Here is a 15,956-nt window from a genome sequence, read left to right on the forward strand (position 1 = left end):
TTTATCGATATTTCCTCCAAGGTGTGAACGTGTGCTGCCGCACATCATGTTAAAAATTGTCCGCACACATGTTTTCATCTTCCGCACACATCTCCAAGGAAGGAATGTGTCACCATAGTTTTTTTTGCCCAAGTATACACAAAAATAACCAATATCTTATGATAGGTTCTCAGTGTTCGCACCATATATTATGTTACGTATTTTGAACAAACACTTTATGATTTATCTCTTGTTTGAAGGGTTTTGTGTTATTTTATTTGTGTTTTAATAGTTTTGCTTGTATGGAAGAAACATAAACAGAGGTACTCTAGATCTCTTTTTACTGTGACAATGTTATGTAGGTACCAGAGGACCAATGCATATTCTTCCAAGGTTATATAAAATTCCAAGAAAAATTTGTCACTCTCAACAAATCTCGTTGCGCTAAATTCCAAAGGGCTCTATTGATAAAGCAATCGAATGAACGATTGTTAATCAAACAGTGAAACGAACATTCCATGTCACTTGTCTATGTCATCTATGCACTCATTAAAAAACATGTTGTTTCCCCCGTCAATGGGAAGTCTTAATTTATTGTCAATCGCTTCAATTGCCTCAGTAAAGAATCAAAGAAATTGATGTAACTATTCACAATTGATAATGATTGTGGATGATATTGTTTGTAGCTGCTTTTATGTGGTGTGACGATGTTTGTTTTTGTTTTTTTTCTTCACAATACTCCATCTCCATAAATGGTTGCAAATAAAATCATATGTGGTTGTTATTATGTATTTATAGTGTATCATTACAATTGTAGGTGGCTTTAGGCTGGGCCGGCGATCAGCCGTGGATGAATGTGACCAAGTCATACTCCTTCTGCCTGGTGTGCTGCGGCCTATCCACCCTGGCCTACCCACTGGCCACACACTCCTATTGGTTGCTGGTGCTGGACTCGGCCCTGTTCGGTCTGTTCTTCGCCAGCAGCTTCAGCTTCACGCCCATCATCCTCGTGGAGCTCATCCCTCTGGACCGCTTCACCACGGCCTACGGCCTCATCCTGCTTATGCAGGGAATCGGCAATCTCGTGGGACCACCACTCGCAGGTATATTAACCGCTTGAATGCCAAGATATCTGATGTTTTCTACCGTTGCATGCCAGTGACTCCATAGCTGATATACTCTTTTCTCTAATCTCACTTAGCAGCCCTTTTTTTGTACTTCAAACCTTAAAAAATGCTCCTAGCATATTCAAATATATTTTATTCATTTAGCAAGGAATTAATGTATAATGATATTATTCTGGTTTTTCATTTCATCATTTGCAAACATACAGGATGTTAAGGTTTAAACAGTGATTCCTGACATTATTTGGAGTAGAAATGTAAATTAAACTTTTTTGTTTTTTTACTAAGTAAGCAAGACAAGTTACTACGTCGGCTTTACCAAACTTTATGGCATTGTTTTGCCACCAACACACAGAAAAAAGAATTTCGATATGGGCATATGTCAAACGCCAAACTGTTTTTGGCAGGCCAAATGAACATGATTCTGTCTCCAACAATCTTTGCTAGTTTTCTATCTGAAAATCTCTAAATAGTATAAAATAAAGTCACTATCCGTGTCTGTCTGTTTGTGGGCTTAGTTTTTCTAAACTACGCAACGGATTTTGATATGGTTTTCACTATCCTTTAGAGAATTTCTTTCGGAAGGTTTATATATATATATATAATACATGTAAATTATATTTATAGAAAGTAGAGAAAAGTCAATGTTTTGTAATCATTGTAAAAACATATTTTTCGGCGCTAACAATGCTAACGCTAGCTAAACTTTATACATACATAGATACATCAAAGTAATGTACTACGGAATTGTATATCTTGAACAGGCCTACAGAAAGTCTGCGATAGTATGTGTATCAGCTAGTAATTAATAATGTCTTGTCATTGTTTGTAACCTGCATTACAAATGCGTACATGTCTGTTTCCAGGTTGGATGTTTGACATAACGCAGACCTGGGACCTGTCTTTCTACATGGCGGGAATATGGATCGTGATATCGGGAATCTTCATTGGCATCATCCCCTATACAAAGAACTTCCGCATCTGGGGAGAAGAACCTCTGGAGAAAGACATGGAGAAGATTTCACAATTGTCACAAAAAGACAGTATTAGCATTGCCTAAATCTCACTAAGTACTTAGTTATAGCGAGACCCACTTAAGTATTCATCTATTTTTGATTCTACTTTAAATCACCTAGAATTAAGTTTAATGGAATTTTATATTTTCGTAAATCACTATTTTATTGCGTAGTGTATTTTTGTGACAATTGTTTTGTTTTATTGAATGTTTGGAGCGTTCTCCAATATTATTAATATAGTTGATGTAATAAATATTTTGCAATTTAAATGAATAAGGAGACTTGATTATGTATTGGAAAATGATCCGCCTTATTAATAAAACCTTTGGTTTTAAGAATAATTGCTATGGCTTAGATAGTTTTGTGAGAATTGATTGTAAATTGATGAACAGACCCGAAGCTGTGACTTTGGCTGGGATTAGTTGAGAATTTGTGTCAACTGATCAAAGTGTAATGATTGAATTACGTATTTGTGTCTACGCCCCGTGACATTTGAAGAAACTAGACGTGTTTTGAGGAATTGTCCGTTGGAAACCGAAATCAGACCGTATCTTAATTATTATTATTTTTAGTTGTGTTATTGATGGCAATATATATGTTTTACACTGCCTCAATATTTTGGTTAGAATGTCGTAACAAAATATACTTTGCTGTTTACAACTTGGAGACTGCATGTCTAACTCTTTCCCTTGCTAAATTTTATTTACATATGCATGGAGAAAACTGAGTGAAAGCAATCTTCATATTTCAGTGTTTTATTTATTTCTTTAGTATGTATTAGTTACTTAGGAGAGTGGAGGGATGGTTTGTATGTGACAGATATCCCGAGTTAATAGTGGCCTATACTTAATGTTTGCCATAGCCCTAGTTCCTTGTCTTCATTTAGAAGATTTATCTAAATTTTGGTTTTTTGTGCAACTACATAAATGTGTGACGACCGTGGAAGTAGACTAATGAGTTTTATTTTCTTGTGATGCATTTGTTTTTCTTACTTAACGGCACAAATACCTTAAATTAGGATGTTTTTTTAACATTCCTAGGTTATTTGAATAGCGTTGAATCAATTAAATTAAAGAAGTTAAAGTAAACTTAAGATGTACGCTAGCAATAGTTAGATACCATCTCTAGTACACCCTCTGTTGTGTATTTTTTTACTTTCTTTTCTAAACAATCCACGGTGGCCTTGTATAAAGTGCGATGAGTTCATTTTATGACATAATCTCATGTAGCATCAAGGGTAATATAGAAACGCTAACAAAATGTAACAAGCTTACCTTTTACAGCAATAGAACACTAATCTGTGTGTGGTTCCCACATTTGGAAGCCACACACAGATTATTGCTTGTTTTTAAAATAATTTATATTTCCCCTTCTTTTTTAAATCATTTTCTATGGTATCTATTCAAATACCACAAATGCAGGAATATTTTCTTAAATTCCGCAAAGGAGTCACAAAGGTGGATATGTTATATTATTCTTTTGACCATCTTTGTGAATGCTGTACGAAGAAGTTAAAGCTAAAAGTTGCTTTTCTTTTACGTATGGTTTATATTCAACCACAAAGGGACCACAAGTTTGAACTATGACGTCTAAAATAATACACTATACCTTCAGACAAAATCAAATTATTGAGAAATTCTTAACATTTTAACAATCAATAATATGTAATACATGTTATATGTACATCTTTGCCGTTTTTTATTTACTGAAGTTTATTTACATTACTGTTACTTATATTTTTGTGAAGACTTCTAAAAGACAATGACGCCATGACTTTTATTCTAATTTGCAAGAATCTAAAGTTTTTGGTTTAATAAGAAATATATGCAAAGAGGATCTTCCAGACATCTTTTCCCATACTATAAATAGTGAGTAATAAAATTTTGTGAACTTAATTTTATAAAAATGCATACATACCCAACAAATATTTAATATTCTAAAAAATCTGTAAAAAGAAGTGGCACACTCTGCCGAAAGTAATACGTAGAATTAATCGAGTTAACAATCATCATCATCAAAAAAGCTAATTTCGGTTGTCTATGTGTCCTGCGTAACTCTGGTTCATTGAACTAAAATTTGCTTTGAATTTAAGTATCATTTTCAAAATTGGAACTGATTGTGTGAAGAATTCAGACAAGCAATAAAGTACCTAACTAAAATATTATGTTTTTAGCAGAAAATTATTTTAATTGTCATCTTCAAAATTGGAACTGGATTGTCAAGAATTTAGGCTATCCCGTGGTTTTTTACGGGTCTGCATAAGTTCTGTATAAATTAATAAATTACACTGTAATGCAAGTAGAGGAGAAAAAATAATATCAGGTGCAATAATTACGTTCAATAAAGTTTTTAAAATATTTACGCAGATTTATAAAAAAATAAAAATTATTTATGTGAAATATTTTTTGTCTTTCTGTTATTTTTACAATTTCACACTTTTATACTAAGCCAATAAACTTATCATTATGACTTGGATCCTTTTAGATGTGTTCCTGTTATTTTGGTTCAGAATTACCCCGTATCCTGAGCGGAATAAGTTTTAAATATATTTCAGTTATTTTTTTAAGTAATATCAGTTAATAACACAAGTTTACAATGATCAAACTGAAAATATAATTTATAAATAAGACTTATCACATGTTATCAATTTACAGAATAAAGCCATTCATATGAACGTTTGCATACTCGAATTTATTCTTAAAAGCGTGGGTTAACTTGCCATTAAGTTTAAAAAGTAATTTACTAATAAATAATACCCGTTATTAGAATTACTATATTACTTTTTTTAACATGTTGTAATAAACTATGTATTTTAATCCAATATCTTGATCTTTTGTATTTTAGCATTGTTAAGCTAATTCTGGTATTTACTAAATTCTTCTAATGTTTAACTTGATAATCATTCAATTTAATAAATCAACTCATTTATAGACTCGTGGCTAGAAAAGTAATTTATACTAAAATACCAATCTTAGGACATAGCATTATGTTCAAGTTTGATTATTCGTATATGTATATGTAAGAAGCACACTTCAAAAATAAAATGTGACCATAGACATAAAAATTGATAGAACAACCCATCAGGTAAAGCGGAAAAAACCAAGTGCGTTGAGCGGGGAGGTGATGTGACCGTCTTCTTTTTCTGTGATGTGTCAATAAATGGATCTGACAGTATCTATACAGTATATCTCGGTAGTAAAATCTGCTTACTAATTACTAGTCCTTTTTACAATGGCGTGCAAATTAAATACCCCGATTTGTAGATGGCTTGGTAAAAAACAAACTTTCGGACCTTGCGCAGAAAAGTACCACACATGCGTTGCAAACCGTTGCCTTAGAAAACTTTTCTGCGCATCTGGTTATTTCATTGTCAATGTACAACTGATGTCGTAATTTATTCAAAGTGTTCTAAAAGAACCCTCCTGGCGCAAAAAATATGGTCACTTGGTTTGCCTCTTAACTCTTCGAAATGATACCCAGATTTTATTAAGGACAAGTCTATTTTATCAATTTGGATGTCTATGAACGTGTATACAATTTTTTTGAAATTTTAATCTCTAAAATACATTGTTTTATCTTACTATTGAAGTCATTATTACAAAAATATCTATGTTTGTATTTTAAAAATAATACAGTAGTGTTTATTTTAAAGAATCAATACTATTTTGAAACATAACCATAAAAGAAAAAGAATTATAAACGCAATGTAATATGTAATTATTTTTTGTTGTAATTGATTTTTTATGTATGTCTATTTATATATATTTTTGTACTAATGTTTTTTTAAAAGATATTGAAATGCTGTGACTACCTTGCCATTTGTTTACGACGCGTTTAGTAATTAAGAGAAAACAATGAGGTAGACAGCGTTTATAACAAACCTGGTGCTATCAAATGTTTGGCCACACACTACTGAATTAGACATTTTGTAGTTAATATTTAGATAGATACATTTTCTAAACAATTTCCCATGTAGTTAAAAAAAAGGCCACCTGAATAAAGTTATCTTTTTGTTTACATAATATGAAAAAATATAAACAACTGACTACATAATTTGTAACTAAAATTTAAACAAATTATGTATTGCTAATATAACTATATACAATACACGACACTGCCAAAATATGGAACATGCAGAATTGAATAAATTAAAGTTCATATTTTTACAGAACAAAATACCAGTGAGTACCTTAACAGTATTCGTCATAATCAAGAATATCATTATTTTCATTGTTGAATAATTCCTCATAATCAAATTCTCGATTCATCAGATATTCAGCATACAATAAATTAAGTACAAATGATAAAGATCGTTATACTTTTAAGAATATTCAGCATTTAAAAATAGCTCTCATTTGTGTGAATAACTAATTTAAAAACGCCGCTTGTCCACATTTTTTAACGAATTAATGAATGTCACATTTTTCTGTATATTTCTGTGGACTTTTGAGTACTTATGATTGTGCTTAAAGAACAACATAGTCCAAAAGAAAAACCAGCGTCCAGGACAAATTTTGTTAGTAATGAACATAAAGCGGACGCCATCTTATTTTATATGGGCGGTCAACTTCATTACTGCCTGGCTATTAATTAATTGCTCTCCTGTGGCAGTCCAGTTAAAAGGTGAAGACATTTAAAATATGTCATTTAAACAGTTTTTAGTGTTTATCTTTTATTTTATTAAGTTAGGTGGACAAGATATATTTTCAAATGAAAGATTTGTGTAATACTATAATACATAGTAATATGTATAATCTGTAAAAGAAATGCTAAAAAATCAATCAAATGTTTTGTAAAGTATTCCCATTTACATAACATTAAGTGCAAACCATGATGTACTTAAAACTAACGATGACTAGAGATGTAAGAATAGGTATCTTAAATATTTAAAATGTAGGTGATTTTTACTTCATTTAAGAATCTCTTGTTAGTGTCTTTGGCCTTATGAAATGTGTAATTAATACACAGATCACTTCAGTATTTGATAAAACATTATTCTTTATTGATATTTGTGTAACTTTGGAGGCAAAGGAGCTTTGAGAACCGACTACTATCGAACTTCGTTATCTTTAACGATTTGTTAAATTGTCAACTTTCTACTACATATAAGGGCTTCCAGCTGCAATGCCTAATGTCTGTTCTCAAAGTTTAAGATGCCAACATTATAATTAAGTATTTTTTAAACTAATTGTGTTTTCGTATAATAAATCAGTAATCACTATCAGTACTTCAATTGTTTTATTTTTCACCCTTTTAACCTCACACTGCTGAACAAATCAGCTCATATATTCACCGTGCGCGGTTCCATATTGATATTTTCCATTTATCATAACAATATCATTTACAATAACATAAAGGTGTAAGCTGTGGAACCATACCATGCTAAAACTATGATCATAATTTAGGATACAGATTAAATATAAAATTAAATAAGCGAGAAAGATACAGGTATGTTTCGACTAAATGGTGGTAGATCTCCGACGGCCGCGTCGTGTGCTTGACTTTCCAAATCACATATTTTTGCATCAGCCGTGGGTAAATAGTTAATGTTATCAGTTTGTCAGAATTTGTTTGGTACAGAGATCAATGATATTGGAAAATAAATGGTGTGAAGAAATGACGAACTTTGTGGTGAAGTGGTGGGCTTCTTGGCTCTGAGCTTGTCGCAGATTCGAAACCCAGAGAGAACAATATATATATTTTTTAATTACATAGGTATTCTACTTCAAATAGTCCTTCCTACGTCTTTTGGAACTATACGAGGCCAAAACGCACCCGTAGTGTACTGGCGCTGTATGGTTTCTGAAGTTGAAATAAATAAATTCTTTAGAAAGTATATACGATTTGTCAATATCACATATACTGCCCACCCTCGGTTAGTGCGTGCTTATTTTGAATCTATACAAGGCCAAAACGCACCCACAGTGTAGTATACACTGTATGGTTCAGAAATATAAAAAAATATATATCATTAGAAATATGCACTCTGCGTTCTAACACTTCATATTCTTTCAAAATACGCTTCATATAGATTCAGATGTAACAAGGTTTGTCTAATAATAACAATTTGATAAACTAGCTTTATCTTATTATGTATATACAAACAATTTTTTAAAATTATTTTTATTATCAGAAGATAACAAATAATATATATATTGATAGAAGTAAGTAAGAACATCAGTAAGTGTACAACAGAGGCATAATATTAAGGAAATTGGAAAGTATATATACAGACCGTCCAATGATGGTGTACAACAGCTTGTTATTTCAAATGATTTGCATAAGGTTAAATATATAATATATGTTCCAAGCTGTTAATTAATACCTCCCTAATTGAGAATAGCTTGTGTTCAAGGAATAAGATATATAATAAGTTTTAGAGAGTTTAGTGAGATTTATAATTTTTTTTCTCTCTTTCTTTCTTCTCTGTTTAAAAAAAAAAAAAAAATAGTTTGTTACATTTTTATTGCAATTAAATATCATGGTCACCCTACATGTTTACAGCATTATATTGTAATGAATAGGCCGTTAGGTACCATGTAGGTATCCAATTCGCAGAAACGTCAATGTAACAATATTGTTATCTTAATATTTGAATTATTTTTTTTAATATTTGTACTATTTTAAATCTCATATAATCTTTGTACTATTTTTTTTAATATTTTGTAAAATTATTAACCTCAACACAGGCTTGTCCTAGTGAGGTTAAAAATTATAACTTTAAAAAAAAGATACAATGTAAAGAAACGATAAATAAATAAATAAAATAATATTTTTTAAAAGGAGTTTTTGAGTTTAGAGGGAGAGTTTTTTCTCTTATGATTTATTGTTTGCTTATTTTTAATATTAACATACTTCGGGCGGGAAGGGTAGTCCTACCTTTTACGTCGGTCCCACTTGAATCCAATAATTTTACATCAATCTCTTTGTAAGGGTCTCAACTATATGTATTTTAAAATGTGAACCAAGCCTTACCATCTTCTAATTGTTGTATTTTGTGTGGAAGAATATTTTATCGAAAGGAAACTATATTTAAACCCGTAGAACAGGTAATACATTCTTACAGTTATTGTACCGGACGGTGTGTACCGCTCTCGGCGACCGTCATTTCATAATGGTCGAAGCGCGGAGCGGAGCGTGGTTTTAGAACTTACGTGGGGCTTCGATACCTTGAGTCCCGCTCGCCTCCGCATCGCTTCCCCTCACCGCAAGCGCCTGGCCGGCCCAGGCGACCGCCCCGGACCAATCAACGCGCCCCTAAGCAACGCTGTACGGGGAAATAGTTTGAATTGACTATGTATTGAAATGTTTAGACTAATTTTAAGAGAGTTCGGCCGTAGATATTACGAAATAAAAGACCTTGATAAAACAGCCGGACTCTCCTTAGCATAACTAGATAATAAGAATTTGTGTAAAATTAAATATAAGAAAATTAATTACGATTTCCCCTGAATATGTTGGGCCGGGGACCCCCACACTGAATGAATTATGTACAACTGATTAATAAATAAAAATGCTAGGGAGGAGTGGTTAGGATCGATTAAGAGAGCATAAAGAGTAGAGTAGTTCTAAAGGTTGTGACCTCCGCTAATTAAATCATAGCGGACGTCACAGCCCGCGGATCATCAACAACCCGCGAATGAAGGCAGCGCGTCGACCCCGCCCTCCCCAAAGTCGGGAGAGGGGGATTGCACAATAAATACGGCGCGCCAGCCTTCAGCTCTCTCTCTCTGCCTTGGACCGCCACCCGCTACTCTACTCTCGCTCTTCCGGACTGCTTCTCTCTGGATCTCAACTTGGATACTTCTTTGACTTGGCTCCCCCCTGGATTTCTGCCCCTGCCTGCTTCCTCCCGCACCGAGGATAAAGCAGATTCCGGCCCCGAACTGAGCAAGGATAAAGGAGATTCCTGTACCGACCGGGAAAGGATAAAAGTAGATTCCTTTACCGACCCGAGCAAGGGTAAAGCAGATTTCTACCCGGACCTAGCGGCTACTACGGACTGACCGGCCCCCTATTTTACAGTCTGTGTAAAAGACCTAGCTGGTCGATTACAGTTATCGCACCGGAGATTTGGAAGTTTTTGGTTTTATTTTATAAGGATTGGTAGGAGAACGATTTTTTATTTTTATAATATGATAAAATATGTAATTTTTTTACAAATAAAACATTACTAAATGACCCACCACTGACTAACTTCAGTTTATGGAGAAGTATTACAAAAGTAGGCTTTAATTTCAAACAATAATTTCATTATTGTGGTGTGGTGAGTACCATGTAAAAAACTTTATTAAAATGTATGTAGCAACGCCGAGTACACGTCAGCTAGTTAAATTATAAACTATGTTATTTTATTTTTGTCACAACTTGTAAACCATTATGCTACCCTATTTAAATAATTAATTAATTTTAATTTTATCTTTAAATGCGAGGCGTGTTCAGAAAGTAAGTGTACTGTGACCATAACGGAGTGTGGTTTATTTTTTTTTGAGAGTTGGCAACACTCAGTGGTAGAGGGAGTTCTCCTGACAGAGCGAGCATCGCAGAAACATGATAGTGCGTGAATTCACGTTGTAGTCTACAGTTGCCTGAAAGATGTAAGAAATCTCGCTAAGTGCAAAAAAAATTGGGGAAAATTCAAGAAAAATTGGGTCAACAGCGCCTGCGAGTATTTGAGTGACTTGAATTAAAAGGTGAGGATTTTCTGAGCTTCTTGTGACTGCAGATGAAACGTGGGTGGCTCATTACACGCCCGAGTCAAAAAAAAAGTGGCAAAGTTGCGTCACACCAATTCCCCATCTGCCAAAAAATTCAAAACCACAATTTCCAGCAAAAAAATCATGGCTTCAGTGTTTCAGGACCGAAAAGGCATCATTTTCTTTGAATTTCTGCCTTAGGGGAGACCATCAATGCACCACGACATTGTGAGACCCTAATAAAACACAGGAGTAGGAGGGGAATGCTGACGAGAGGAGTGTGCTTATTGCACGCCAGTGCTGTCCTCACACAGCCTTAGTTACCAAGGCACTCTTGGACTCTTTGATTGGGATGTTTTGAACCACCCTTCGTATTCCACGACTTGGTGCCTTCAGATTATCATCTTTTCACCTCCCTGAAGGCATACATGGGTGGAAATAAATTTTCATCCAATGAGCAGGTGCAGAAAAGGGTTCTGAAGTGGGGGAAAAAATTGGCGGGAGAGTTCTTTAAGGAGGTCATAAAGAAGCTTGTGCCATGGCTCACCACATTTATTGAACAGGATGGCAATTATGTGGAAAAGAAGTTTTCTTTCCTAGTAATTCATATGGAATTAAAGGGATATCGCGAAAGGCGACCGCAAATAGTTTCTACGGTTATGGTACTGGTGTAGTATATTTTACAGATAACCAACAAGCAAAGATTCTTAGAAAAGATACTTGATTGCTGCATAATAAAATAGTATTCTTTCAAACACATCAACGTGCAACTTTGATTACAATGTGTATGCGATAGTATGCACCTCTGCACTGCGTAGCTTCAAAATACACATCCTTCCTAACCTCCCACTGCGTTCAGTCTCATAACTAGTCAAAGTATCTTAGCTTGGGACTCTTATGTGGTCATGTACCTATATTTTGTTCTTATATATATCACAAATGATTAAAAATATGTGAATTTGAATAATTTTAGAACATAAATGAATAAATACTTTTGTACGCATAAAAACTCAATTCTTAAGAAAGACGATATTGGAGTAAATCACCAATACAATATTGTATTTGTATGCCTTTCTTGAAAGGATTGAGTTTTTATACGGACAAAACTATTTATTCATTTTCATATTGCATATGTACAAATTCATAATTCTTCTTAATAATTTGAGGCTTAACTTGCAAAAAGTGTACTTAAAAAAATAATTAAATAAAATATATTTTCCTACGAAAACGATTTCAGTTCGAATTCGAATTCATTTTAATTCGTTCCAAGTAGAGAAAATCCAGTAAATTATTGGCAGTATCCATCAACAACGCTGGCCGCGTTGTGTAACATGATGCCTGGCACTTGTTTTTAAAAGTTGATTGAGTTGTCATTTTGATGAGTTATCCTTTCACCTTTCCCTTGTAAGGGAAATATCAAAAGTTGGAGGTATTATCAATATTATAGGGTATTTCATAAGATCGCATTCGCCCAGGGTTATTAATTTACTATACAGCATTCGCCCCAGGCATAACGCAGCAGCTAACAGACTTGTTAGGTTACTCCAAATTAATAGGGTATTTGGTCACTCCGCAGACTCCCCGCCTGGTGGTTTTTTGGAGCTGACTGTAAATTATCTACGTAACGCTAAAAAAGAGAAATCAAAATCAAGAGAAATCTGGTGGCATTTCCTACTGCTTCTTCTGATGCCATTTCCTTTCGTAGGTTGGCTATCATTAATAAAATATTCACTCTGCTGCATACTCAAAAAAAATGTTTTATGAAAAATGCAAAACAGAATCAGCTTTAAGTTTAAAGCTTTAGGACAGTAATACATTTTTAATCTATATTGTTTACTCGATACTAGTGGGTAGTCATATCCCAGAGTATGCCCTTTCGGAATATAACATAAATAAAACACACACACCACTAGCAATAATAATGAATAATCAAATATTGAAAAATATATTTTTTAAATTCATATCTGTGCGTGTGCATCAAATTAAAATTATAAAACCACAATAAATCACTGCGACGATGTAATTTTACGGTGTTTTGGTCTAACATAATAATATTATTTATTCAAGGTATAATTTTTTTTCGGTTTATCATTAAGCAAGTACTTGCCAAATAAATACATTAAACAGCCATAAATACATTAGCATAAACGAACGATCCTCTCTCTGATTGGTTGTACGGCATTTATCCAGCCAATAGGATTGCAGGATTCCGTCCATATCCTCTGACGTTTCAAATCTCCGTGATGCTTCCTTTCCGCCATTTCTATCGGTAACACGTGTGGCGTTTTGTAAGCTTTTGCTGCAAAAAACAATAAAATATCAAAATGAGTGACGGCACAGCAACTATCCGTACGCGGAAATTCATGACCAACAGGTAGGAATATTTTCCATCTTCTAATTTCACGAATTTTCCCGAAAAACCGCTATTTTGAATGACAGCGATGTCAGTAACCATAACCTCATTTTCCAGCAGTACTTGAATTACTTTACATTTGTCTATAAATATTGAAACCTTGCTTGATTACTATGGGTACTAATACCGCAATTCCAATTGATTTGTGAATGATTTCCGTTAAATTATTAAGGCTTGAGTGGTTTGTTTTAGTGCCATATGTATATTTTATTCTCTGCATAGTTTTAAAACGTGCCCGTGTTTTTATATTATCGGCCCCAGCACCAGAAATATTCTTTTAACTTGTACAAGACTTCAGTAAAGCATAATTTTATTGTAATGATCACATTGTTTGATTTGCCTTTAACCTTTTCAGATTCTAAACTAGATCTTTTTTAATACTATCATGTGTGCTTTTCTCTAGAAGATATTGACTTCGAAATTTTGAAGTTTTTAAAACAGCATGCTGTGTTTTTCTGTTCCGTGAAAATCAACAAGTTCACCTGAAACTTCTTCAGCCGAGTTTATAAGGATGTCGCATGAAATGTGCTATTTTTCTTTTAAAATTTGTTTGTGTTAAAATAATTGTGAATGCTTAAGATATACTTTTTGAGTATATTCCAAATTGTGTTTCCCACACCAACTTATAAAGTGCTGGGTTAATATATGTGTGTAATGCTTCCAACGTTGGTGATATTGACATTGATTTAGTGAATTCTGTGAACAACTTACCTTATTAATTTAATTCTTATCTTTTCAAATCAAGTTTTGCAAAGTTGACATTCAGGTGCATGTTACTAATGTGCCTTTGGTCTATGTACACTAAACGTCCTAAATGTGATGTTCACCAATGTGAAAATGTACTTTGCATGCATTTAAATACTCGCCTACCCGCAAACCTTATTTTGACATCCTGTCAATGTACATTCAATATAGTTTAAATTATCACCGTGTTCATTAAACATAATGCTGTTTGCCGATAACCAGAAGCATAGTGAATTGGCTAACGTTATCAGTGTCAAACTAAATTTATTGCTAGAATAGAAGTGTTATGCATTATTTCCAATGTTCACGCATTGCTGTGCCTCAAGACTGTCTGTGCGGATAGAGAAACAATAGCGCATTTTGCTTTTACGTCTAACAGTTAGCACCCGTCACAGGTGACATCTATATGATATAGGTATATAAAAACATGCATATTAATTGTGTCAAAATTTCAAAGCAATCGGTGAAGAACCAATTAAGATTTTGAAGAAACCAACATTTACGTTTTTATTTATATAGAAGATTGGCTGAAATGTTCATTATTAGAATTCGGAGCTTTGAAATGCTCAGCTTTAGTAATATTACACATGTTTATAGCAAACGTAGTTGATTGGATAAAAGCTTATGACTGTAGTCCTTCTAAACTCACTAGCCTCTGACATTGACATTTTCCACCTAAGCATTAATAAATTTAAATCCCTAATTAGGCAATTATGATTTTGTATTTGTATAATGTATCTTTGTTATTGGAATTTTTTATTTTGTAAATATGCATTTAAAATATAAATAAATGACACAGCAGGAGACTTTCACATACCACAATGTCCTGTATAATACATAGATTTCATGCAAAGTGCTAAAACACAAATTTCAGATTCCGTCTCAGGAAAGAGTACCATACTGACCGAAACTTGTATTACCGGGTGTGTAGTTATTATTATACAACTCTCGGCCAGAATCTTGACAGATTTAGCCTACTCTGTATTATAGTCAGAACCCTGCTTTTTTTACATCGTGCTTGATGTAAGAGAAAATGGTTGAAAATAGTTTAAAAAGTAGAAACTGTAAACACACTGTACAACATTATAAAATATTGTTTCTATTGTATCTAATAGTGTTTTTATTCTATTTCAGGCTTCTTGCCCGCAAGCAGATGGTCTGCGATGTGCTCCACCCCGGTAAGCCCACCGTCAGCAAGACCGAGATCCGCGAGAAGCTCGCTAAGATGTACAAGATCACCCCCGATGTAGTGTTTGTGTTCGGATTCCGCACCAAGTTCGGCGGCGGCAAATCCACCGGATTCGCACTCATCTACGACACCCTCGACAATGCAAAGAAGTTCGAGCCCAAGCACAGGCTGGCCAGGCACGGGCTCTACGAGAAGGTGCGCCCTACCCGCAAGCAGCGCAAGGAGAGGAAGAACAGGATGAAGAAGGTGCGCGGAACCAAGAAGACAAAGGTTGGAGCCGCCGCCAAGAAGTAAACTTCTTAATCTTACTGTTACTCTTCAATCTTCGTTTATAAGGATGGACGCTCGCTGATATTTCGTGTTATTCTTATAATAAAAGACTAATCTAAGCGATGCAATGTTTTATTTACATTTTCAAAATATGTATGTGCTCCTGTAGAAGGTTTTAAAATGTGCATTTATTCAGAAACATAAACACTAGTAGTTCTATGAACAGTAGACTTCGCATAATGTGGATTATTTCGATTTGAAAAGCTCATCTAAATAAAAAAAAGTACTGTCAAATACGGCTACCATCTTAACAGGTTCGACCGGACCTGGAACACAAGTTAATTTTTTCTCACAAAAATGGCGCTATACAAATCATCCAAATATTATTATTAATTATTACTAAACAAATATACAGATAGATGAAATGCTAACTGGTTGAGTCAAAACAGGACTCCAATTTGCGATACTTTGTACCAACCTCAGTAATATTCTTGTCAGCTTTTTATTATTCTGTATTACACAAAC

General features: G+C 33.8%; 2 protein-coding genes across 6 annotated transcripts in view; both read left to right on the plus strand.

The window, feature by feature from the left end:
• LOC149419025 (monocarboxylate transporter 14-like) overlaps positions 1–3,806 on the plus strand; it is a 138,258-nt gene extending 134,452 nt beyond the window's left edge. For all 5 annotated transcript variants that reach the window (XM_089638039.1, XM_089638043.1, XM_089638040.1 and 2 more), the window contains 2 exons: positions 797–1,082; positions 1,970–3,806. In XM_089638039.1, the coding sequence (XP_089494165.1) occupies positions 797–1,082; positions 1,970–2,163 (480 nt within the window). In that variant the 3' untranslated portion in view covers positions 2,164–3,806. The remainder of the gene's footprint in view (positions 1–796; positions 1,083–1,969) is intronic.
• A 9,223-nt stretch (positions 3,807–13,029) lies between these two features.
• Positions 13,030–15,554, plus strand: RpS24 (ribosomal protein S24). Its single transcript, XM_089637655.1, has 2 exons — positions 13,030–13,189; positions 15,107–15,554. The coding sequence occupies exons 1-2, from the start codon at positions 13,140–13,142 to the stop codon at positions 15,453–15,455; spliced, it is 399 nt and encodes a 132-aa protein (XP_089493781.1). The 5' UTR covers positions 13,030–13,139; the 3' UTR covers positions 15,456–15,554.
• Positions 15,555–15,956: the final 402 nt, after the last annotated feature.

This window comes from Hesperophylax consimilis, chromosome 12 (genome assembly GCF_061612785.1).
Source record: "Hesperophylax consimilis isolate HC1 chromosome 12, BYU_Hcon_1.0, whole genome shotgun sequence".
NCBI lineage: Eukaryota > Metazoa > Arthropoda > Insecta > Trichoptera > Limnephilidae > Hesperophylax > Hesperophylax consimilis.